General features: G+C 50.6%; 2 protein-coding genes across 4 annotated transcripts in view; one reads left to right on the plus strand and one right to left on the minus strand.

Annotated features, from left to right (window-relative positions):
• The first annotated feature begins 3,901 nt into the window (after nt 1-3,901).
• Nucleotides 3,902-11,971, plus strand: TOR3A (torsin family 3 member A). The gene is made up of 6 exons (XM_064454487.1): nt 3,902-4,327; nt 4,655-4,768; nt 5,509-5,774; nt 6,446-6,621; nt 9,052-9,176; nt 9,679-11,971. Exons 1-6 carry the CDS (start codon nt 4,039-4,041, stop codon nt 9,924-9,926), a joined length of 1,218 nt encoding a protein of 405 aa, XP_064310557.1. The 5' UTR covers nt 3,902-4,038; the 3' UTR covers nt 9,927-11,971.
• Nucleotides 11,972-12,084: 113 nt separating this feature from the next.
• Nucleotides 12,085-24,095, minus strand: part of ABL2 (ABL proto-oncogene 2, non-receptor tyrosine kinase) — a 50,358-nt gene continuing 38,347 nt past the window's right edge. For 2 of the 3 annotated variants that reach the window (XM_064454473.1, XM_064454474.1), the window contains exons 6-11: nt 23,615-23,792; nt 22,825-23,009; nt 22,373-22,525; nt 21,072-21,161; nt 19,632-19,805; nt 12,085-18,987 (exon numbers count right to left, since the gene is read on the minus strand). In XM_064454473.1, the coding sequence (XP_064310543.1) occupies nt 17,288-18,987; nt 19,632-19,805; nt 21,072-21,161; nt 22,373-22,525; nt 22,825-23,009; nt 23,615-23,792 (2,480 nt within the window). In that variant the 3' untranslated portion in view covers nt 12,085-17,287. The remainder of the gene's footprint in view (nt 18,988-19,631; nt 19,806-21,071; nt 21,162-22,372; nt 22,526-22,824; nt 23,010-23,614; nt 23,793-24,095) is intronic. The other variant, XM_064454475.1, reaches the window with a different exon arrangement.

The raw sequence follows: 24,095 nt of genomic DNA on the forward strand, positions 1-24,095 counted from the left end.
GGTTGGCTGTGTTACAGGGAGCAGGGGATAGGTAATGAGCTGGCGAGAGATGTATGTAGAGCTGGCAGGTGTCGATGGCTGGCCTTTCTAGGCTTTCACTGAAGCCCTTTTATGAGACTGGGCAAGTAAACAGCCATCAAAATCTGTTTCCACAGAGCATGGGGATTTAATCTGCTTCTGTCGGAGCTTGTTCTCTTAATAACACACTGCAGTGAGGTTTTTCAGAGGTAGGAGGTGATGCTTACAGTTCTGAATGCCAGGCGTCTGGAAGCCAAGGAAGCCACTGAGAGCTGCTGCCAACCCCCATGCGACTCCTGGGGACGAGACACCACAAAGCCACCCGGTCACTGTGCTGCTTCTGGGAATGCGGGAATGATCTTTGGCCGGGCCTGTAGCATCAGCGTGGTGTTGCAAAACGACCAAAGGCGTCTGCTTTTTTTTAAACTAGGGTTTCTCATTTCAAACTTTGGACTCCAGCGTTGCTGAATTCTGTAAGAACTGGTTTTGGGGGTTTTATTTTTGGGGCTCTGGGGGGGAGGAAGCTCTGGGATTTTTTTTGTCTCCTAGCATAGTGTGGTGACAGTAATTTTTTCATACCCTCCATCTCTATTTTTGGGGTGCCAGTTTGCTCAGGGAGCAGGACAGGATTCTTGCCTGTGTATAAGCAGTTCAACAACTTGCAGAAATCACAGATGCTTTTAAGTTTTGAAAGGCTGAAATAGCTAGTATTGAGAGCTGTTTTCACAAGCGCTTTGTTGTATTACTGCGATGTAATTTTGGAGTGGTTGGCCTTAGTAACAGGGTGAGAATTCATATAACTGGAAGATTTTAAAAGTTCTTGATTATGTAATGAACATAATTTTACAGAAGAATGAACAGAAACAACTTTGAGCCTATGGAGGACCAAAGGGTTTTGAAAATTAGCACTTACCCTGAGTGCCTTTCAAATTTCTTCCCTACAAAGTGTTATTGATTCTAAAAATTAGAAATAAAAGGAGGTCATAGTTTATCTGTCCCAAGGGTGGGACTGCTGTTCTGTTGTTTTTTCCTTTGTGGAGTCTCTCAATATTTTGAAGAGACTGGGGATAAGCCTTTGTGGGGTGAAAAAACTAAAGGAAGGAGGGCAAAGGACTCCCCTTATAGCCTTTACTCCAGATTTTCCTTTTATTTAGTGATCTAATCCATAGCTGTGTTATACTGAGCTCTGGAGGGAGACTCTCCTCCTGCCTTCTGTCAGAGTTCATCTGTGGATGTGCAGAAGGAATTGCTGTGTGGAAACTGGAAAGACCAAGACAGGACAGATGCATGACATTTTTCTGTCAAGCAGATACAGCCTGCCGTATAAAATCCTGACTTTGCAGGGTTCTCTCCGAGTATTTGCTGGTACCAAGTGGTGTTAGGGGTGCTGAATAAGCCAGGCGTAACCACATTTTAGTGGTGGTGGGTTTTCTTCCTTTTTAGATGATGCCTTCGCTGTAAGACCTGACTGGAGCCGAGGTCATGGGTTTTCAATCAGGCAGCTGCTGCTCACCAGGACTCGTTTGGAATAACCAGCCGTGAGGTGAAAAAATGTGCATCCTAGTTCATCCCTGGGGCCACGCAGATCCCTGCAGCTACCTCTTCCTGCAGGACTGTGGGTTGAAGATTAGCAAATAATATAGCAAGAGTTTGGGAAGAAGCAGGGGAAGCAAATAAAAGGAGGGGGGTATAATCCCAGCAAGCTGTACTGGGGCGTTGACTGCTGTGCTTCCGAGCCCCAGCCTTCCAAAGCCCCGTACGAGCGAGTTGTCAGTGTAGGGCGCTAGGATCTCCTCCAGTCTCCTGCAGCTTCCCTTCTAGTTCCTGGGGATAGGTTCTTCCCTGGGGTCCTGCAAAGGGAATTGAATTATTTGGGGGGACTTCCCCCCCCCCCTTCTTTGTTTCTCCCCACTTCAGTGTCTTGCTAACCTCAGAGCAGGTATAGTTTGGCAGATTATTAAACAGCTGCTTTATTTTCCCCTCTAGCTCTTGTGATGTGCCGTGTTTGTGCGAAGCTGATGTCGCAGGAATGATGCCATAGTACCGTGGAGCGGGTGTGGTGGTGGAGAGTCAGTTGTTTCATCTTTCAGAATTTGCTTTCTCAAACTTTTTTTCTTTGGAACATGGAAGCATCTATTTTTTATTAAGTCTGTCCCTTTTGATGAGCTCTCTTCAGCTAAAGCACTTATCCCTGGGAGGGTAGAGTTTGAATGTTACAGCTATGAATTTTTTATAGATATGTACAAATGCTTCAATTCAGATTCTCCACCTAGTTTTCAGAAAGGCTGATAGCACTTGAATTTGCAAAGGCTACAGTGAGTTCGGTTTTTAATTGATCTTTTTTTAATTCACACAGGTTTTAGTCCTGTTTAAGTTATTGCAGCTGGTAAGATTTTAGCCTCGCTGATTATTTTTGAAGCTGGAGGGGGCAACTATGTTAATACCAGTATCTTTAAGGCCGATGTGTAATATATGTATCCACCTGTAGATGGTGATATGCTCTACTCCACGCCTTGGCTGTGCTGGGTCCTGCTCCCCATCCACCTGAACGAGTGAATTGCCCGGCTGGATGAATTGCATTTAGTGTCCTTCTTATTTTTATTTTTCTGAGCATGTGGGATAACCTTGACATCCTTTCCATGTCCACATCATCTTGGCCTTGTCTCGGTTAGGGTAAGTTGTGGGAGGACTTGTCCTGATGCTCAGTAACTTGTAGAGGTGTTAGTGTCTTAGAGTAAGCCAGCAGTGGGTACAGCTTAAGGTGAAATGCAAGTTATATGGGGCTTGTTCACTTTTCTTCTCCCAGGCGCAGCTGAGTGTGTACTTAGGGCAGCAGCACTTACCAGTTGTGCTTTGGAGGGTCGACGTGTACCTGTTTCCAAAAATCAAAGCCAGGCTTTGCGTGGGGTCCTAGAATCTCCAGCGAAAGCAGGGGCAGCCAGCCCCGATGGCTGTGCTTGGTGCTCCCCCGTACAGGAGGGGTTTTACAGCTTGTTGGAGAAAACCGCTTGGTGGTGGTGAGCTTAGTGGTGGTCACGAGTTGTACCTCAGTTCTCGTATGTGATTTCATGGTAGTTCTGCGCTGGTCTTAATCTTTTTTCCTGGCTGCTTGAGTGGAGCCCACCCTACCCACGTTACCGTTTGGATGTACCAAGATGTATGAAGATGCCCAGATGTCAAAGTAGGCAGCAACGCTTCTTGGGGCAGATGAGGAATGACACACATCTGGTGTCACACAGCAAGCCAGTCCCAGAGCTAGCAACAAAACCATTTCTCCTGCAGCTTTGATCTACTTACTACATTTAACTCGTAGCACAGCAGGCAGCAAGTACACCTCTGACAGCTCCCTGTGCTGCCGGTCTGACTCACCACCTCCTGCTCCCTTGTTCATGCCTGTTATTTTTGCGTCTCCTGGAAAATGACCCTGATGAACAACAACCGCCAACGTGTCTTGCATTTGTGGCGGCAAAACTGCAGCCGGGCCACTGGGCTGCCTAAAGACCAGATTATTTATTTGCCTTGCCCGGGCATTTGTTGCTGGTGCTGCAGCATGGAAGCCAGGGGGAGGGCCGCGGCGGCGCAGGTCTGTGGGAGCAGGCTGGGGGCGGTGCCGGGGAGCTGCCTTGGGCACCTCTGCAGCCCGGCTGGAGGGGGAGCCGCTCGCCGCCCCTCCCCGTGAGGGTCGGCAGGACCTGGGGGGAGGACGGGGTCCAGGTTTTGCGCAGAACAAAGGCTGGGCGGGTGCCCGGTGCCTCTTTTCGGGAACGGGGTGGGGCTTTGCAGCGCGGCGCTGGCCGGAGCCGTGTCAAGGCCAGCTCTGGGGCGCAGGGGAGGCCGGCAGCGCCCCAGCGCGTGGGACGGGGGGCAGGCGGGCGCGCGGCCGTGCCCGGCGTGGGGCGGCTCCCATTGCAGGCGGCCGGGAAGTGAGGTCACAGCTCGGGCGGTTTAAGGGAGGCCGGGAGCCCGCGGGCGCGCGGCAGGGCGCGCTCCCGCCCCGCCGGGGATACCCAGCCCGCCGCCATGGGCCAGGGCAGGCTCCCGGCCCGCCTGGGGCTGGCCTGCTGCCTCCTGCTGCTGCTGCTGCTGGGGGGCTCGGGGGGCCAAGGGGTGCCACGGAGGCCCTGGGAAGAGGAGCAGGGCTCTGCGGCAGAGCGGGGACCGTGGGGCAGGGCGAGGTATGAAGCTGTGAAGAAGCACTTGGGAGCTGTGGGTGCTCTCTCCAAGCAGTGTTGGCAGTACCTGGCGTGCAAGGTGTGGCAAGAGGGCTGCGAAGGGGAGAAGGAGGAGGAAGAGTCCAGCCCCGGCCCAGGTAAGCACCTCACTCCTTTCCCTCCCTCTCCCGTATCCCAGGAACAGCAGCGGGTCCGAACACCCCGCGTCCCCCGGCACAGGGTCTGTGCCCCCGGCCCCTGTGGATGCCCTTCCTGAGGGCCGCTGCCCTGGGCGCCTCCCGGCTCACCCAGCGTCCCCCGGGTTGCTACAGGCGCGGGTCTCTGTGCCTGCGTGAGGCGGGTGCTGCCTCCCCCCCCCGCGCCTGGCAGGGGGCTGCCCTTAACTGCGCCCAGCCGAGTGGCCGTACAAACCGCAAAAAAGACATTTGCTGGCAAGTCTCTGATCAGACTGCTGCCTTTTCTAGGCTGGAGCTTGCCCCTGGTGGGCCAGGATTACCTGGAGATCCTCTCTGCCTGGTACTGCAGCTTCGGCAAGTGCTGCAAGACAGGAGACTGCAGGATAGTCAACAATATCACGGGTAGGTGCTGTTCTGTACTTGGGAGACCCCGAGCAGTGCTTGCTTCTGCTGCCTCTCCCTCTTGTCTCTTTTGTTGTTTGTTTGTTGTTGGTTTTTTTTCTTTTTTAAAAAGTGTTTTTTAGCAAATTATGTAAGTTAAGGGCGTTTCTGGGCAGGGTGCTGAGCTAAGTCCTGTTTCCCGTTATTCATTTGTAGCTCTGAGACCACAAAAGAGTTTGCTCCTTACCGTACAGTGTATCTGCTCTGGTTTGCCACAAGCCCTGCCTTCATCCCGTAACTCTCAGCCGTATGCGGTGTGATCCAAACTGGCCCAGTATCCAGCCCCAGGTTGGGAGGGTGCACCAAGAGCATGTAAGCCCCGTGCAGGTGCCATTGTGCTTTGCTGGCCCTGAGGCTTCTGGTATCCATACTCGCTGCTGGGAACTTGTGAGGGCCTGTGGGCTTCAGCGTCCTCCACAGTCGTCGAGTATTCCCTCCGCTTCCCCAAGGGAAAAAGGAGTCAGTGGAAGATCTGTGACTTTTTGCAGTCAGTGGCTGATGCAGGCAGGGTCCTGGTAGCCTGCCTCGTTAACCCTGTGCCTTTAATGCCACTTCAGACTCCTCGCAGACAGGCAGCCCCACCAGCGGGGCTGAGTGGGCTTCGTGCCCTGCCACGTCGTCCCCTCTTATTCCCACCTGCAGCAGGAGCAGCAGCTGGGCTTGCAAGTTAAAGCTGAGCTCTTGCTCTCTGTTTCCTGCAGGGCTAGAAGCGGACCTCAACAAGCAGCTCCATGGGCAGCACTTGGCCAAAGAAATTGTCGTCCAGGCGGTGCAAGGGTTTCTGCAGAGCCCGCAGCCACAGAAGGCTCTGGTCCTCTCCTTCCATGGCTGGTCCGGCACAGGCAAGAACTTTGTGGCCCGGATGCTGGCCAGTCACCTGTACCGGGATGGGCTGAAGAGCAAGTGTGTCAGGGTGTTCATCTCGCTCTTCCACTTCCCCCATCACAAGTACATGGACTCGTACAAGGTGAGACCCAACAACACGGTTTTGCTGCAGGGGTGGTTGGGCGTGCTGGGTGTGACTGGGATAGAGTCTGTTTTCTTCACAGCAGCCGGTAGGGTACTGTGTTTTGGATTTGTGAGTAGAACAGTGTTGATAAAACACCAGTGTTTTGGCTAGTGCTGAGCAGCGCTTGCACAGCCTCAAAGCTTTCTCTTTTTCCTGCTCTGCCCCTGCAGTCAGTAGGCTGGGTGTGCTCAAGAAGCTGGGGGAGGAGGGGGGACACCAGGCAGCTGACCCCAACTGACCAAAGGGATATTCCATGCCATTTAATGTCGTGCTCAGCAATAAAAACTGAGGGGAGGGGATTTTGGGGTAGGAATCCATTACTCAGAGACTGGCTGGGCATCAGTGGTAGGTGTGAGTGATTGCCTTTGCACGACTTGCTTGGTTTTCTTTCTTTCTTCTTCTTTCCTTCGCTTATTAAACTATATATGTCTTGACCCACACGTTTACTTGCTTTTGCTCTTCCTGTTCTCTGCCCTGTCCCGCTGGGTGGGAGGGAATGAGCAAGTGGCTGTGCAGTGCTTAGCTGCCAGCTAGGGTTAACCCACCGCATCCAGGCTCAGCCCCTGCACGATCTCCTGGCGGCAGTGACTGCTGCTGGGCTTCTCACACTCCTCCCTGCCGCTCTGCAGGCTCAGCTGAAGAAGCAGATAAGCGAGACTGTGCAGCTCTGCAAGCAGTCCCTGTTCATCTTTGATGAGGCAGAGAAACTTCATTTCAGCCTCCTGGATGCCATCAAGCCTTTCATGGCTCGCTATGACAATAAGGGCCAGGCGGATTATCGAAGATCCATCTTCCTCTTCCTCAGGTGATTTCTGGGCCCCCAAAGGGATGGGGAGGAACAGAGCAATAGAATTTATCCCCTGAGGTGTGTGATACGAGGGGCTCAGGCTGCAGAGGAGGGGAAAGAGATATCTAGGTGGCAGTTGCCTCCATGCTTAGTTTTGCTTATTGATGCTGGGCATCCTCCCTGGGCACTTGCAGGAGGAGCTGAGGTCCAGCTTAGCTGGGACACCTGAGCCAGTGTCTAGACTTTGAAACGAGGAACAAGCGAGAGTCAGAGCTAGCGTGGTGTCACCCTGCACCCTGGATGGCTGAGCAGGGAGATCCCGTACTCCAGGGAACAAAGCTGGGGCTGCAGGTCTTGGTGGGGACCCCTTGTAATGAAGTGGCACTGCTAGTTGGGAGCGGGAGTGGAGAGTTCTCGCTGCTTCACGTGGCTGCAGGCTGAGGTGCCATCCATCTGCTGTGCTGTGAGGGCTGATCCTGGCATCAGCTCGCCCTGTGGCTTAGTCATTGGAGGTTAGTTCCTTTCCAATCTGCAGGGAGAAAGGTGTTTGGCTTGTGTGCACCCCAGTGCTGTCCCTGACCCAGGCCTGGGTGGGACACACCCTGGGGGACAAGTAGGACATCTCAAAACCAAGGTGTGACGTAGGCATGTGCCTGAAGTAGCCAGTGAGAAATGCCAAGGAGAGACAAGCATCTTGGGCCCCCTTCAATTTTGCATTTACAGCCTTCTGCTTGGCTCTGGCAGGAGGTGTTCCCACAGGCTGGAGGTGGGCAGAGCATTTGTTCTCCATCTCCCACCATCCAGGCGATTGTTGTTCATCCAAGCTTGGTAGTTCACCAGGAAAGTTCCTCTGCCAGTGGAAGACCTGTATCTCTGCTGGGTGCTTGTGGCATTTCAGTCCTACCTGTCTGGTCCTCTGGCAGGAGCCATGGTGGAGGGGGCATATTCTCCCTCGTTGCTCGGGGCAGGGTGGACGTGCTGCCAGCTGCGCTGAGCTGACCTCGTGTCCTACCTGGCAAGCTGTGCAGGTGTTGGGAGGGCGACGTCAGCCCCTTCGTGTCCAAGCACAGGGGAGCAGGGTGCCCTGAACAGCAGCAGTGTGTAATCCTGGGGGTTTCATCATACCCCATGGCAGTGTGACACAGACCTGTGGCAGGAGGGCTGGCTCTGCCCCAGGGCTCCTTTGGACACTGGCCTGAGCTGGAAGGCACCCACAAGGATCATCATGTCCAACTCCTGTCCCTGCACAGGACAGCCCCAAATTCACACCATGTATCTGAGGGTGTTGTCCAAGTGCTTCTTGAATACTGTCAGGCTTGGTGCCGTGACTGCCTCCCTGGGGAGCCTGTTCCAGTGCTCCACCACCCTCTGAGTGAAGAACCTTTTCCTAATATGCAGCCTAAACCTCCCCTGAAACTAAACTATATAGTTGAAACTATCCAACCTAAACCTCCCCTGGTCCTGCAGCTTCAGCCAGGTTTGTGTGATGGGGATGGGGTGGGACTGGCTGGCTGTCCTCAGTCAGAAGGGGCTGTTTCTCCCGTGGTCTGGGTGGGAGCAGGATCAGTACAAGCTGTTTCCCCCCGCAAGGGAGTAGAGGGGAAATAGTGGTGGCTTTTTAATTTTGCCTCCCCTCCATTTGGGGAATGGGTCCAGAGCCTCTGACATGGGAGGAAAGACAGGTGCAAGATCTGTGTCTCACAGTGCCTCTCTGTCTCCCCCCTACAGAAGCCCTGCAGCCAGCTGGTTCCCAGTATCACCATGGCACTTGGGGATGGGGGGGGGTCTTGTCTCAGGCTGTTGCAAACCCCTCACCAGCATGCGGGGGCTGCCTGGCCTTGAACTGCCTTTCCAGGTGAGGGCTGCCCTGGGAGCCTCGATGGCTGTCAGGACCTCACGTCCCCCACCATGGAGCTGCCCCCACAGTGGGTGTCCAGAGGAGTACTTGCACAGGAACTGCGCTGCCTCGTCCCTCGGGCAGAGGATGCTTTGCCAAGCCCTGGGCTGCCACTTGAATCCCTGCCCTGGACCTTTACTTCTAGTGTGACCCCTGCCATATGCTCTGCCCTCCAACTTGGATTTTCAGGGATGGCTTGTTAAGAGTCTGGTGTGGGGCCAAGGGATACCTGCGAGGTCAATGGGCATCCAAGCCAGGATGGGACTGATGGACATGGGAGGATTCTGCTGGCTCCCGGTCCTGCCCTGGGAGAGAAAGCAGCTGCCTCAGGGTCTGGGCTGGCAAGATGGAAGATAGCTGCATAGATGCCTATAGAAAGGGGCTCTCTGGGAGGAAAGCTGGTTCCTCTGCCCATGTTTCAGGTGATGATCCTACACCATAAATCCTTCGTTGCTAATAATTGCTGCGGCCTGTCTGTAGGGGAGGCTGCTGGCAGCTGTCAGCAGTTCATCTCTGGGGGCACGGCTGAGTGACTTCCCTTCTATCTGCAGCAATCTCGGTGGCAACGCCATCAATGAGGTAGCCCTGGACTTCTGGCGAGCCGGCCGGGCACGGGAGGAGATCTCCATGGAGTTCCTGGAGCAGCGGCTGCAGCTGGAGCTGCAGGAGCCTGCAGGTAAGGGCTGGGCTTGCTCCCAGGATGCTGCGGGCAGGGGGCCCGCAAGCCTGCCCCTCTGCCAGCTCAGGGCCCCACTTACCCAGCACCATGCACCTTCTGCGGCACAAGTGTATGCGCCGCAGGACAAGCCTTTATTCCAAGACCCACCCTGGGGTTATTTGAAACGTGAGCCCCTTCCTTCATCTACTTAAGCTCTGACTCTGCCTTGCCCCTTTGGCCCTGAAAACGGCCAGGTTGCAAGAGGCAGCCTAACACTCTGCGGGGATGTCAAGGCTTCTCTGGGGATTCAGGCTCCCCTTGGCCTGAGGTGGGCAAGCTGTGGTGACGTGTTCAGACTGAGTGCTGGCCAGCTCTTTACCAGTGGGAGGGTGCGCGTCCCACCGCATCCGGATGGATGAGCCAAGACAGCCCCCTCAGAAAGACAAGCCTTGCCTTGCAGAGGGATGCCTGCGCTCAGATGAAGCTTCTGAAGTTTGTTTTATCTTGCTTTTTGGTGCAGAGAATTATGCCCGCAGCCACCTCCTCGAAGAGAACCTCATTGATTTCTTTGTGCCATTCCTGCCCCTGGAGTACCCACACGTGAAGCTCTGTGCGCGGGATGCTTTCCTGGCCCGTGGACTTCCGTACACTGAGGCAGCCCTCGATGAGGTGGCCAGGATGATGGTGTTTGTCCCCAAAGAGGAGAAGCTTTTCTCTGCACAGGGCTGTAAATCTGTATCCCAGCGCATCAATTACTTCCTTCCCTGAACACCAGGTGGGACTACACCAGTGGTGAAGGTGGTTCTGCACACTAGGAGCTGCTCCTTGCACAAGCTCAGGCAAGCAGGTTGCCCAGCCGTGCACTTGCACAGGGACAGAGACAACGCTTTGTTACTCCAAGGGCTGTTTGCAGGGAAGGAGGCGCACCCTGCCCAGCCGTACGCCTGGGACACGAGGACAGCCTGCGCTTGGCTGCGTTTTAACTCTGTCTGGTGTTTAAGTCCCTTCCTCTAGCAGGTTGTAGCAATTAGGTTGTGCTGACAGGTGCTTTGTTTGACGTGAGCAGGGATGTTGAGTCCTTGGTTTGTTAGCATGCAAGGAGGGCCTTGGACACACTGGCCCTGGTGAGACAGTCCAGCAGAAGCCACGTCCTCATCCCCGTCCCCAGTTTTCGCTGTCACTTTACAAGCTTTCAAACTGCACAGACCTGTTTAGCTGGAGTTGTTGGTGTCCCCCCCCCGCCCCCCGCTGCTGTCCTGCACTCTCAAGGCCTCTGCTGCGCAGGGCCACACGTGCCAGGATCGCAGTTTGTGCAGGGAGGCCCTTGCATAGGAAAATGGCTGAATCCTCGCCTCTGGCGATGTCGAAGCCATAGCCTCTCGCTTTGGCGTGCCCCTCTCTTGTTAGAGCCTTTCGTTGTATGGAAGCAGCTGCAGGGATGAGGCAAGCTTGTGCTGAAATTCTTTTTCTAACCAGTTTGGTGAAAAGCTTGTTTGCTTCATTGCAAAATGAAGAAAAAGGGGAGACTAATTCCCCTTTCAAGGGCAAAGGGCAGTTGAGCAGGATGGTGGCTGAAGGAACCGACTGCAGTTGAATTCAGGTTTTCACGGACCCAGTGAGCTTTGGGTACTTTTTTTTTTCCTGGCAGCTCCCCCCTGCCCCCCCACCGGCTGTTGAATGCTGTGGGTTGTTGTTTTTTTTTTGCTGGTATCAGCATTACTATGCTACGGGGCTGTTTGCTGTCTGGGTACTTGCCAGGTGATAAGTATGTTACAGCAGGACCAAAAAATTTCAACAGCATTATGGGAATCGCTTTGTGACCTCTAGGTCAAAACTCCCTTCCAGCACTGCTGGGCTGGGTGATGAGGTGAACCAGCACATGCCAAGGACAGGGCTGAGCTCCCTGGGCCCTCAACCCGTGTGCAGACCTTTGATCTATTTTAAGCTTTGAACCTCTCAGCGGTGCCGGCGATGAGCAGCGCAACCTCTGGGAAAAGATTGACCAGACACGCTTACCCCCCTGCAGACTTTGAGCCCGCAGTTCCCTGCCCGGGCACGCTGACTGTTGGCTAGCAAGGCTTCACGGGCCAAGGCAGGAAGGCGAGCCAGCTGCTTTCTTACTGCTCCACTGATGCAAAGTTAGTTTAAACTTACCTGTTGGCTCTAGACTGGACCTCAGGGCCTGTGCCAGTGTGCGAGGTTACCTGGAAGTTCTCAGACTTGGTTTGTGGATAATCTTGTAATCACGAGTGTCAGGACTGAAGCGTCAGCCTGGGAGAGAGCAGCGGGCGCTCCGCCCAGGGAGGCAGCTGGGGAAGGGCGGCTGCAAGCCCCACGGAGGACACAACTCGGCTTGTGTTCTATAACCTGGGCAGAAAGTTGTTAGTTAGCTGAAGGTTAGTTGTCTAGGCCAGGATAACCTATGATTTTTTTTTTTTTTTCCCAAAAAATGTAAAAGACTCCTCAGCTGTCCGGGTTAAACCGAGGCTGCTTGGGGTGGGCGGGAGTCAGTCTGGCAGCCGTTTCACCAGTGCGGGGCTGGGGTGGCGTTGGCACGTTATGCAGGCCTTGCTGAAGAAGGAGGTGGTGGTGTTCCCGATGAGGGCAATGTCAAACTGATGATGGAAGGCCTGCGCGCTGCCAGGTCAGGCTTGTGTATGTTTGAGAATTAAGTGCTTGCTTATGCAACCCCAACAGCAAGAACCAGTTTCCTCTGACCACTCCACGGCAAAGTTAAGTTTAATTTTAAGGGCATAAATAAAGAGTCTGCTTTTCTTTGCAATCTGGCAGAATTAAAATATTTTTCTTTTTAACAGGTTTGTAATCGTCTTGTCTTTTCCACCCAAATAACAAACTTCAGGTTACTACTGAGCAGCTTTGACTATTCCTTAAGGGGGGAAAAAAAGGCAGCACACACTCAAGGGGATTTTTTTTGCCAATAAAATATTGCAACCTTTATTTAAAACAAAATGCAAATTGGCAAAACTTTGTGGAACGACAGGCAAAGAGGCCCTTCAAAGGACCTTATTTACATCAAGTTTAACACTGTTTGCAGTTCACAGTCAGACAATAGTGAGAGAATTAAATTAGAAAAACAACCAAAATATATTACAATAACAATTAAAAACAAAAACAGTTGACAACACTGGTAGAGTGATTGGTGATTAATGTGTTTCATTTTAATCCATTCCTGCCCTCAACGAGTTCACTACTGATACAAACAGCGTGCCGACGCCGAGCCGATCGGGCTTCACCTCCCGTGCCCAACAGACACGTTCGGAAGAACGACCTCCTTTGGTACAGACGCTTCTTATTGTGTAGGTATAAGTAAGTCGGGTGTCCCATAACCTCTTATCTCCTACTTCCAGGGAACAGGCGGAAGGTTTTGTTCTACACTACAGGCAACCGGAGGGTGACCCCAGCGCCCACCCGTGCTAGTCGGTGCTGGGCTCTGCAGCGGGAGGTTTCCGAGCGTGCTGTAGTTGCTACCCTTCGGTTTTCCTGCCAGTTACTGATCAGCAGCAGGGCTGGGCCGAGTGTTTTAAAAGAGAAGACGGCAGCCTGTTACATTTACAAAAAAAGATCTTCTGGATTCGTCAGTGCTTGTCACAGCTGCTGCTGCCCAAGTGCACTGACAAGCAAAACGCAGAGCACCTCAGCTGCTGGGGAAGCCTGCCTTAGGTAAGCGGTACAGACAGCAGGGTCTGGATTTATGACTGCAGAGCGTAACCTGTCCTACCTGCTCACACGCCTGCTGCCTTTTGGGGAGGGGCTGCTCTTGTAACACAGAGTTTTGGTGCAGCCACTGCCCCACGCTGTGGGGTTTAGTTCTGCCGCCCACGGAGAGCGAGCGGTGCGCTGTAACACTCTCGCGTAAGCGCACCTGACGGATGTCAACGTGTGTGTTTGGCCGTCTCACTGACACCAGGCCGGTGGTGCTCAGAAGTGTCTTGTATGAGGAGGACGGGGACAGAAACACCCCCCTTCCCCACTGCGTTCTGCATCAGCAACGCTGCTCCATTCAATTCCACTTTCCCAGTGGCTAAATTTGACACAGCCCCAAGAGCCAGACTCTTAACTCAGCTTCACCTCTACCCGCACTAATGAAATATATGATTAAATCAAGTGCTGCCGGTCAGACAGCAGAGTGCACCAGTTCTGGGGTTAAAAAGGGTGTACAGTGCAGGAAGGAAACAGAATTGCACCTGTGAGTCAGCTAATTCCCCACAGTAGCTAGGAAGAGAAAGTGCCCCACATCAAGTCACTCATGTGAGCGCATGCTTTGTGCTTGGCATTACCAGGCCCTACATGATGCCATCCCCTGTTGCAAAGACCACTGCAAATTCTAGCCCATACTAGTGCAAGCGAGAGCGCCCGGCTGCAATTGCATCCTCACCCCACAAGGCTGTCTCACAGTGTTGAGGAAAGGAAACAAAACAGGCGTTTATGCCTCGTCCCTGCCCTGAACAGTGGAGCAAGAAGCGCTCTTCACTGGGACAAATAACAGGGCTTCACCATCCTTGCGTTACTTTGCACACGCTGTGCAAGGCTGAAAGCAGAGAAGCTGCTACGGTGGAGGCCTTTAAGGCCGAACAGAAGGCCAAACCTAGCAAAGGGGAAAAGGACCAGCAACAATTTTAGGAGTGTGGCTGTGGAAGGAAGAACAATGAACAGTGATTTACATCAGAAGCAGCTTTCCCAGCTCCCATCCTTTTGCTAGCCTGCCAGCGGGCAGGGGAGAATTCCAGTTTTGGAATAAAACACCATTGGGCAGCAGAAGCAATTCCACAACCTCCTATTTAGGGGAAAAAAACCAGTGTCAGTCAGCGCTACCTCTGCCATCACCTACCTACGATGTAAGACAAGAGGTACAAGCAGAGAAAACGCTGTCCATAGAAGTGATGACTGGCAAATCCCAGAATTCTGCTATTCTGTGTTTTCCCTCCACTGGAGCAAGTCATCAAAACTGAAGGGGCTTCTGTGTTGCCCACAGCGGTTGTGGAGTCTCCATCCTTGGAGATATGCAAAAACTCTCTGGATGCAGCCTTGGGCGGCGGCTGCAGGTGGCACTGCTTGAGCCAGGGGCTGGACCAGCCAGCCCCTCCAGAGGGGCTCCCTCCAGCCTCAGCCAGTCTGTGGCTCTCTAAAAGCAGATTTACTGCTCACTGCCCTGTCCCCCTGCCCACTACCTCTGCCATGGCAGAGGAGAAACCAGGTGGCATCAGAAAGGACACAGGGATGACCAAGGGAGGGGAGCCAGTCCTTTGCTAGGACACAGTTAGTTTCTTCAGAAATGGCTGAAAGAGGGGAGGTTTAGTAGTTAGAAATTCCAGGAATTGTTTGCTAGTCCATCTATGCTATTGTTTGCTGGAGCTTTTCTGGGACACTGGCATTCAGGAACAGAAAAAGGCTTATTTTTCAAAGTACTTATTAGAACTGGACTAAGTTCCTTAAAATTGTCTGGTTAAAATACCTTTGTCCTGAGAATCACTTCAGTGTCAGCCCACTCGTCCTAGGCTGAGGAGTAGTACAATGATGAAATCACACGATTGTCTGCCAGGGCAAACAAGACCTGCCTTTCTGCCCTGAAGAAAGCTCCCATACACCTTTTGATTGTTTAAAAGGCCACATGAAGCAATACCACACGTGTTCTTCCCTTTGCAGGTCATCTTTCCAAAGGCAGTTAGTTTGGTGTGCAGTGATGCACACCTTCAGTAAAGATGACTGAAAGAGATAAGGTAAACCACAAAATCCCTCAGTAAAGTCTAGCAGATAACAGTTTGATACTCTGCCTTATGGCTGAGCACGGCTACGAAAGAGCTGACCCGAGGGCTGCCGGAGAGCCTGGGCAAGCTGCACATCCTATTGCAGTCCTAGACAGCAGGCTTTGGGCTTGGTACTGCTAAGTCAGGATGAGTAACCCATGCTGTACTTTTGTGTGTCTCCACTTAGGTCTAGCTCAGTGGAGTAAAACTGACTCACAGGTGTAACTAATTCACTTTAACACTCATCAGTTGGGGTGGAGGGGTTGCTTTTTTTTTCCCCCTGCTTACCAGGACAGCATAGCTCACTGTCTGCTCCACTGGTGCCCGTTCATGCATTGTGACACAACTTTGTTTACCATAGACCAGTAACAAAAAGAGAATTCTCAGCCACCAGCCCATTTCTAAAGATTTTTTTCAGGTCAGTGTCTCACTGTGCTCCATGGAAAAAACTCACTGAGATGGCCCAGCCTACTTCCAAGCACCAACAGGGCAATGCTTCTAGACAGAAATGGAAGTGCCCTCCTCCTAAATTCACACTTGTGCCCCAGCTCAACTCTAAATGCTCAAACTAAAAGCAGCACAAAAACGCTTTAAAAACAAGTTAAAAAAGCATTTTAGCCAAAAATAAAAGATTTAAGGTGCAAAGCAAGCCAGATCCTCTACCATCACCAACAGAGTGAAGTGAGCAGCAGCATGCAGGGTAAGGTGTATTTGGAGCCAGGTAGCGGGCCTGTTTTCTTCTCTCAAGCCAACAGTTAGTTGAGGTCTTCCTACTTGTCAGTACATTTACCTCCCAGGGAGTTGTGCATATACGCAGAAGACCAGCTTTTTGAGGCCACAACAGTCTACAAACAGCACTAGGACCAAAGAAGACAACTTCAACCATATGACTGCTTTCATTCTGGGATTGTCACTAGGCATCAGAGACCATAACCCAGCAGGAGCCCTGGTAGGCAGAGCTGTAACGCTTGTCACATCTTAGGCAGAGGAGCGCACAGTGTATGTGCATGTTCCCCATGCCACAGCACGAGATTCTGGTCTAGCCTTTAAAATACAGGAATAAAAAAAAAAAACAAACATGGCTGCAATTCCCCCCATGCGCTGACATACCTAGTCACCTTCATATGCAGGGAAGCTAAAAGCCTGTGAGACCAGTAAGCACTAGAACAAATCCTGGGAAGCCGTCAGCGTGAAGTGTTAGTGTTATGCCAAGAGCAGGGACTGGTCCAGGCAATCCTGCAGGTGTGAGGGCATGTGGTGGGCGGGTGAGGCTGTACTTTCTGGCTCTCCAGCTGGCCCTGCAGTGCTGTGACTGCTAAAGGAATGTGGAGGACAGCCAGGGGTGGTGGTAGCTCTGCCTTACCTACCATGGGTCCTCAAGGTGATGAAACTGAATTGGGGAGTCAACCTGGTAACAAGTTAAAATCAATCTAGAGCTTAAAAAACAAAAACAGAAACAAAAAACCCAAACAAAAAACAAAACCACCCAAACAAAACCACACCCACCCACCCCAATAACAACATTGGCAAGTTGTGCAAGAGCCCCAAACTACTCACAAAAGACCATCAAGCAGCACCCGTGCTAGACCACTAGAAATAGGTAACAACTGAGTGAAGGCTGTGTGGTGGGGAAGGGGGTATTCCAGTGGTAAGTCTGCCCAGCATCCCTGACGCTTCCGATACAACAAAGATGAGAACATGTGGTGGATGAGGTGGACAGGAGGAAAAAGGGAGAGTTTCATATATTAACCAATTTTGCAGTTCTCATTACAGCAGCAACAGCGCTGTGGAAGTAAGCCATCTGGGCTAGTGCATCCACCTCCAGCAGCTCTGAATACTGTCAGTGCATTAGACCTTTCCTGCGACCTCCCCATTCAGAGCTACTCCAGCTCAGGCTGCTCAGCAGTTGGTACCAACGGAGCCCCAGTGCCTTTCCTTTGCCTTGTCAGGAGGCCAAAGCATGCGTTAGTGCAGACAGGGGAGGATCTGTACAGCCAAGTGGCCTGCAGCCACTCCAGTACTCCAGCTATCACACATCAAACCATCCTTCCCAGGGCAAGAACCTGCTATCGGTTCTCCTGCCTCTCCAAGGGAGGAGCAAGGAACTTCCTTCCCTTGCCATACCAAGCAGATCAGACTGACTAGGTAGGGACAAATACTTGATGTTCTGCCCCTTACAGCTTTAATCTACCCTCTCCATCCCCATTTTTTTTGAGATGAACCTGTAAACGTGAGGAGAACTCAGTGATCTGAGGTACTTCACATACTCAAGTATCAGTCTTTCCTTTTGAAAGCATCAGTACAGAAAAAAAGTCCGCCCCCCCCCCTCCCCGTACGTATTTCTCTTACCCAGATCGACAGTAGCTACCTTTGCACCACATCGCTGATTTCTTGGACACATGACAATAAGTTATTAAGGACGGGGTTTGCCCCAGGGATGCTAGCAGCTGTTGAGGACACCTGCAGTTCCTGCAGGCTGAGTTCCAGTTTGCTCACGGCTTCCCGGAAGGCAAATTTGTTGCGTGTATGCGGGATGCAGTCCACGTAGCCTGAGCAGTAATCCAACAGCTGGTGCCCTGTGTCCACCAGCTGGCTGTTTGGTGTCGGCTCGGCAATGGCACTCGAGAGAAGATCTGCGCACTCCAGCAGTGCTTCCTTGCTGATTTTGTCTGCAGAGATTTTCTCAGCTGCCTGTTTGGTCTTTCTTAGTGCTACTTTTGCGCCAGCCGTGCCGTTGGCCATTTTCACTGGGGAGGTGGAAGACGATGACAGAGGCACTTGAGGTGGAGGCATCACGGGCCTCCCAGATTTTCCACCAACAGGTGCTGCTGCTGCTGCTGCTGCCTTCTTACTCCCTTCGCTCGATTCCAGTCCGTGCTGCGCTCCCGCCACATTGCTCAACTCTTCTGCTGCATCTGAGCAGGCAGCTGGCTGTTGTAGGAGCCTCATCACTGGTGGTGGAGGTGGAGCACACTTTGGTTTTACCCGTCTGGGCCGGTCCCTGTCGCCAGAAGAAGTGACCTGATGCTCAGATAAGAGCTTAAATTTATTACCCTGAGAGTCTGTGCCAATGAGCTGCACGTCTGCTGGAGTGTGTTTTAGAGTGGGTGAGATTAGGACTGGCACTTTGTGGTTATGAGTGGTTGGAAGTATTGCTGCAGCCTTTACTGGAGACGACCACCCCGGTCTCTCACCATCCTCAAGGGCCCCTTGCCGTGGGCCACTGTTTTTCTCTTTGACCTTAGGAGCTGCTGCTAGCCCTGGACCCTCCTTTTCTTCTGATCCAGAGGCGGTTCGGAAAGGGAGTGCTGTGGCACCCCTTGGCAAGAGTTTTGCTTTTGGTCTCTCTCTGGTCAAAGCAGGGCCTTCTTCAAACCTTTTGGGAAGCAGGTCATTGGCCCTCCCTGTGTTCTCATCAGGTTGAGAGGAGGTGGACACTGTCCGTTCCAGCTGGATTTTTGACCTCTGGGAATTTCTGGGAAGGGTCATTGCCATCCTATCCTGCTCTGGAAGCCCTGAGGACATGGAAGATGTAGAGTTTGACCTTGGAAAAGGCTTTGAAGCTTCTTCATTGCCAGTGGGTTTTCCTGCTCGTAAACCCAGTGTCTTTTTAATCAAGCGTGGTGTAAAGAAACCAGTGATGCCCGACCACCCACCACCAGTGCTTACGCCCCCACCACTGCTGGTACCAGTGCCATCATCGTTGTAGAAGGTCCTCTGCACAAAGCCCCCACCATAGCACTTGGGTGGCGCCAGGCTCGCGTCCTGCTGTGTGGGAGCAAAAGAGAACCCGTCCACATGCTGCAAGGAAGCAACAGATGAAAAATTACCCGTCAGCTCGTATTTCTTATGGGGCTGATTCTCCATCTCTCGGAAGGAACTGCTGCGCTTGGGAGGTGTGGGAGCATTCCTCTTCTTCATAAATGAGCTGAAGAAGCCACCTTTTCTGTCCCTGGTGAAAGTGGTCTCTTTGGCATCCTCCAACAGGCTGCTGGGTGACTTGTCCCTCTGCTTGCGAGGCAGTGCGGGAGACCCACTTGTTGGCTGTGTGCTTCTGATAAAACCTAGACAGAAGATGCAAGTGTGAATCTGCAAAATCAATTTCCATTTCCACCTTCCCATCTATCCTGCAGTGGGCTCTATAGGCCTGGCATATTTAGCTGCCCAGGTTCTGCAGAGATAGATCGAGAGAGGAAGTCAGCACTATTATTTCTGTGTGAGGTTGGCCTGATTTTGATCTTCCCCCCCCGCCCCACTTCTGCATGCGTCACTTGTCTGTTGTCTATACTGAGAAGGGCACTTAGGAGCAGGCTCAGGAAAAAGTGAAGTTGCCCTTTTAGTTTCAGTTTCTTATTCCCTTCCTGTAGTTTTTTCCTCCTTCCCCCAATACCGCAAGTATAAAAGAAAGTCTTTTGTGTTGTCAACTTCGGTTTTGAAGCTGTCATTTATAAAAAAAGCAGCAAAGCTAGATGTAAAAGAAAAAATTACAATGCAATTTACTAAAAGAACATTGAACAAGCTGCAGTGTTTTCTATTTGCTAGTAAGTAACTGGCCTCTGAGGTGGCCAACAGCCCTAATGACATAGCAGTGCAAAGCACCTTCCCATGTCACACTGTTCTGTTTTCTTCTGTTTCTCTGGCAATTTACACCAGCAACAAGCCTATCCCAGAATACATGGCCTCACTGCCACTGTCCCAGTGCCCATACCTGGTGCTGAGCTGGAAGCTGAGTGCTCTGCAGCATCTTGTGTTCCTTCAATGTTCTCCTTGTTCTCTGCCTGTTTCTTCAGTGTTCTAGTCTTGGAGGGAAGCATGGGTAACCGGGGCAAGTAAGGAACTATAGATGAGGAGGAGGCTGTTCTTCCAAGCTCCTCTGCTACCTCTGTAAGGGGGGCGGGGAAGGGGGGGAACCAAACCCAAAAAGAGAAAAGTTGGAACAAAGACCAACAGAGGAAGAAGAAAAGAAAATCTGGGTCTTTACTGCAAACTCTGACAAGAAGAGATACTTAACTGAGAAATACACAGTTTATGGATTTAGTTTTTGCTCAAGTCTAGATGTATTCAGGGTAAGATGTTTTTCAAAATGCTTTCAAACTTATTTACATCTTTATAAATTGAGCAAAAAAACCCAGTGGTAGGATCTGTACAAGAGGTCTAGTATGAATCTAGCGCTCTGCTGGGTTAAGGGTTGCTGAAGGTCTAAAGCCAGCACTGAATGCATTTGCCTCTGTTTTTAATTAAGGTACCTCCACAGTTCATGCTCCTGGCATCCCCCAAAAGTTGTGTACTCTCTGGATCTGGATCTAAGCTGCCTTACTTGAGGCAAAGCACTGCACCTCCCTATTAGAAATGACGACTGCATGTTTCCTTCCCAACATCAACCCAAGGTATGCAATTGAAACAAACCAACAAAACCAAACAAAAAAAACCAGGAAAAAACCCACAACCTCCTGGCCACACCCAGGTTGGCATTTGCACAGGCCACTTGATGTATCTATTACAGATTCTCCCTGGCATTTTTTTCTGCAGTAGGGAAGTGGATGGATCAGCTTTGTATTTAATTAAAAAATTCAGAAGACATTTCTGCTTGTGTGCTGTCTAGTATCACACTTCTCACCAGTATTTATTACATAGTTGATTATATTTGAAAGTTGCGTTGCACAGATTCATTCCTAGAAGTAGCTGAGTAGAAAATCCAGAGATTTAAGGCACACTTTTTAAAAATGAAGGGTGGTAGAAAAATATTCCATGATCTAACTGCTGCAGTCAGCAAGGGACTGTGATATGCATACATCTTTTTCCCTCTCTCAGTATCACTCTATTCCTTACTCTTCAGTCCAGAAAACAAGAGGCTTCCTCTAATAGAGGAGAAAATATTCTTTACATTAGCTCTTTGGCATCTTAGTGCTCAAATAAAATTATGCTGTCCCATCCCCTGCATGGGTATATGTCTAAAGGTTATTAGTATTTGTGCAGGAAGTAAGAGAACGTATTTACCCACTTATGGTTAAGAAATTAAGTAAGGGTTGAAGCTTCACCACAGCCTCTACTGGTAGCACATGAGCCTTAAGGGCCCGTCCACAAGACACAGCACTCTGTGGGATAACCTCCAGTGCTGTTTCAGAAATAAAGCAACAGGGGCTCTCACCCTCTGAGATGCTCGAGTCATGGAACATGGTTTCAAAAGCCTGGTGGGTCTCAGCAAAGGAAGGTCGGTCTGGTGGGTTCCACTTCCAGCCTGCAATGTGAGAAAGCAGAGTAAGTCTCAGTGCCTGAAATGGGTAGTAGATAAATTTTTATTCTGTTCAAGTAGACAGAAAATACCTAAGCTTTCTCAACTGTAGTCAGACTCTGATCCCATACTATTAAACAGGCTTTGGAGTCAGTCACAGATGTTAATTCAGAGCAGCAGTCAGTCACCCTACCGTATCCTAACAAACGGATCTTGAGATGAAGGAAGCAATTCTAAAAATCCAGCTCTCTGCCAACTCCACAGTTTTTTTCTCATCTCCCTAGCCCTCCTTCTGAATTTTTTGGGGAAGGAGAATTCCATGTTTGCTACCCTGGCTGTTTGGACTGAATGCATCTAGCCCAGTCACAGATAACTGTGTAACTTCTGGGCTTCCATCAGCTTTCTGAAGGCTTTTTGAAGCAATATCATTCATCATTACCCATCATCTTTGTTTTATAACTGAAGTTCACCCTGACTTTCTTTGACATGATGGGGATCAGGCATCGCTGGAGATAGGCTGTAGAATGGCCTCTTAAGCCCTGGTTTGTCCATCTTGTACAGTGAAGACCACACAGATTGCCTGAGTTAGCACCAAGGAGTCTCCTCCCACCCTGGTCACACTGACAGGGTCTCTCTGCTCAGAGCTGCTTACCTGGCGCAACAGCACAACCTGCTTTGCTCCCTAGGATCTTCAGCCTTTTGCCCAATATATTCTCTGCTCTTGCAGTACTGAAAGAGATTGGCAATGCTCTTGAACTCTGTTGTTCTCTTCCTGTAGCCCACTGTATCTTTTGGCCTTTTATTAGTAGATTTTCAATTTGTAATGGAGCATTAGGGAGCTTTTCGTGGTGTGCTTGGAGGATGCATTTTGTGCAACCTTGTCAACTATGTGTCTCCTGCACAGGTGCTGCATTTGCAGAGAACTAAATTTCTTTCTAGTCTGGTGATTCCACAGTAAGAGTCCTACTGACAAAACACCAGTAAAATTTGCCAAAGTGCTATCTAGCTGTACTAAGAGATGACAGTTTTAGAAAGTGAATTCTTGTTCCCTAGACACCAGCCTCATTTTGCATCAGTAACCAGGTAGATCTCAGGTGACGGGGCCTTTTCCACATTAGCTAACAAAATAGCGCATAAGAAGCAAGGACTTCAGAGTTACTACAGATTTCTCCCTCCCCTCCCAGTCTTTGTCCCCCAAACTAGAAGAAGATACTCACATGCCCTCATCAGTTCATAAACCTTTGGAGGGCACCCCTCGGGCTGTTCCATCCGATAGCCCTTTTCCAGCAGATCATACACCTGAGAGAGGTCAATGCCTGGGTATGGTGACATCCCATAGGTAGCAATTTCCCATAACAGCACCCCAAAGGCTGAAAAAGGAGAAAAACAAAATTCCTGGTCATAAGTCTGCCCTCTTCTTGTGTTGCTCTTTAACTATGACCTGTACTGCAGCTTGAGGCAACATCTCTTTCTTGCAGATATTTTAGGCCAGTCTAGGTGAAGACATGACATGCTAAAAATGCCATTGATGCATGATGCTGTGGCCTGGCATGTGGCTGTCTGTCTCCTCCCCAGGTGTTTCTGGCCAAACCAGAAAGCAAGTTACTGTCTAGGCTGGCAAAGAAAAACAAAATGAAACAGAACAGACCACTGAAGTGGGTTTTCTTACCCCACACATCTGATTTGATTGAAAAGGTGTTATAGGCCAGGCTCTCAGGAGCAGTCCATTTGATTGGGAACTTGGCTCCAGCATGAGCTGTGTAAGTATCTCCAGTCATAAGTCGACTTAAGCCAAAGTCAGCCACCTTCACTACGTGATTTTCTCCAACTAAGCAGTTCCGTGCTGCCAGGTCCCTGTAAAAAGGAAAAAAAGCATATTCCTTTACTGGAGCATGAGCAGGGCTTCTGAATATAGTCTTCTGGTTGCACTCTCTTTACACAGCAGATAAAAGTCATATGAGCTTTGCTCTGAACAGTGTCAGACACTAACTGAATTTTCTCTTAGGAGGAATATGGCAAGTCAGGATGAGCGTTCATTCTTTAAATTTTATTAAATTTCCAGTAACGATAGCAGGTTTTATGGATGTTTACATTTCCTAAGAATAGGATGAGATCAGCAGCTCATCACACAGCGGTAACAGCTTTATGGCACGGCTTTATCTGACTGGATTAAAATAGGACATTGTGGTTGACAATGACTTGCACAAAGGGTGTACATCAGAACAGGACAACACCGATTTTCATAGCTGTCAGGCAGTCAGACACACAATTTTAAGTCTGGTATGAAAGTTATGGAGAGAAGGAATTGCAAGAAAGTATTGAAACCCAAATAGCCAATGGATAACCCAGTGTGAAACCTAAATCTGGAAGAAACATCCCCAAAAGGAAGAACTCCTGGGCCATCATGCTGGTGACCATTCAAACCTGAGATTGTACTAGCTCAATGGGATTCTACCCACCTGTGAATGAAGTTCTTCTTCTCCAGGTACTCCATAGCAGAGGAGATCTGTGTGGCCATGTAGAGTAGCACAACTGCACTTACTTCTTCCCGGTTGCATTCCCGTAAATAGTCTAGCAGGTTCCCATACGGCATGTATTCTGTCACAATGTAAAAGGGTGGCTCCAGGGTACAAACACCTAATGTGAGGAGGAGGGAGCATGTGAATAAAGCTTCCCTTTCTTCCCTAGCTTACCACTATTCCTGATTTAATATCCATTTGTCGTGTTTTGTACCGATGAGTGTTTCTCTGGAAAGTGAAGACTTCCATCTACAAGACCCAGACCAATGCAGCCCAACTTAAAATTCAGTGCTTCTGTCTATTTATCTGTCTATCCACTTCACGGACAGAGAGGAACATGTCTATCACTGCTATTCCTATGTAATATACATAAAGGAGTAGTTCTGTTCTTCGGAGAGTTATAGAATGTAATAGGAATTAT

Source organism: Phalacrocorax carbo, chromosome 6, assembly GCF_963921805.1.
Source record: "Phalacrocorax carbo chromosome 6, bPhaCar2.1, whole genome shotgun sequence".
NCBI classification, from domain to species: Eukaryota; Metazoa; Chordata; class Aves; order Suliformes; family Phalacrocoracidae; genus Phalacrocorax; species Phalacrocorax carbo.

Coding starts and splice junctions, on each gene's coding strand:
- TOR3A (XM_064454487.1), top strand. CDS start 4,039: ATGGGCCAGGGCAGGCTCCCGGCCCGCCTGGGGCTGGCCTGCTGCCTC. Junction 4,769..5,508: donor GATAGTCAACAATATCACGG/GTAGGTGCTGTT, acceptor TGTTTCCTGCAG/GGCTAGAAGCGGACCTCAAC. Junction 6,622..9,051: donor TCCATCTTCCTCTTCCTCAG/GTGATTTCTGGG, acceptor TTCTATCTGCAG/CAATCTCGGTGGCAACGCCA.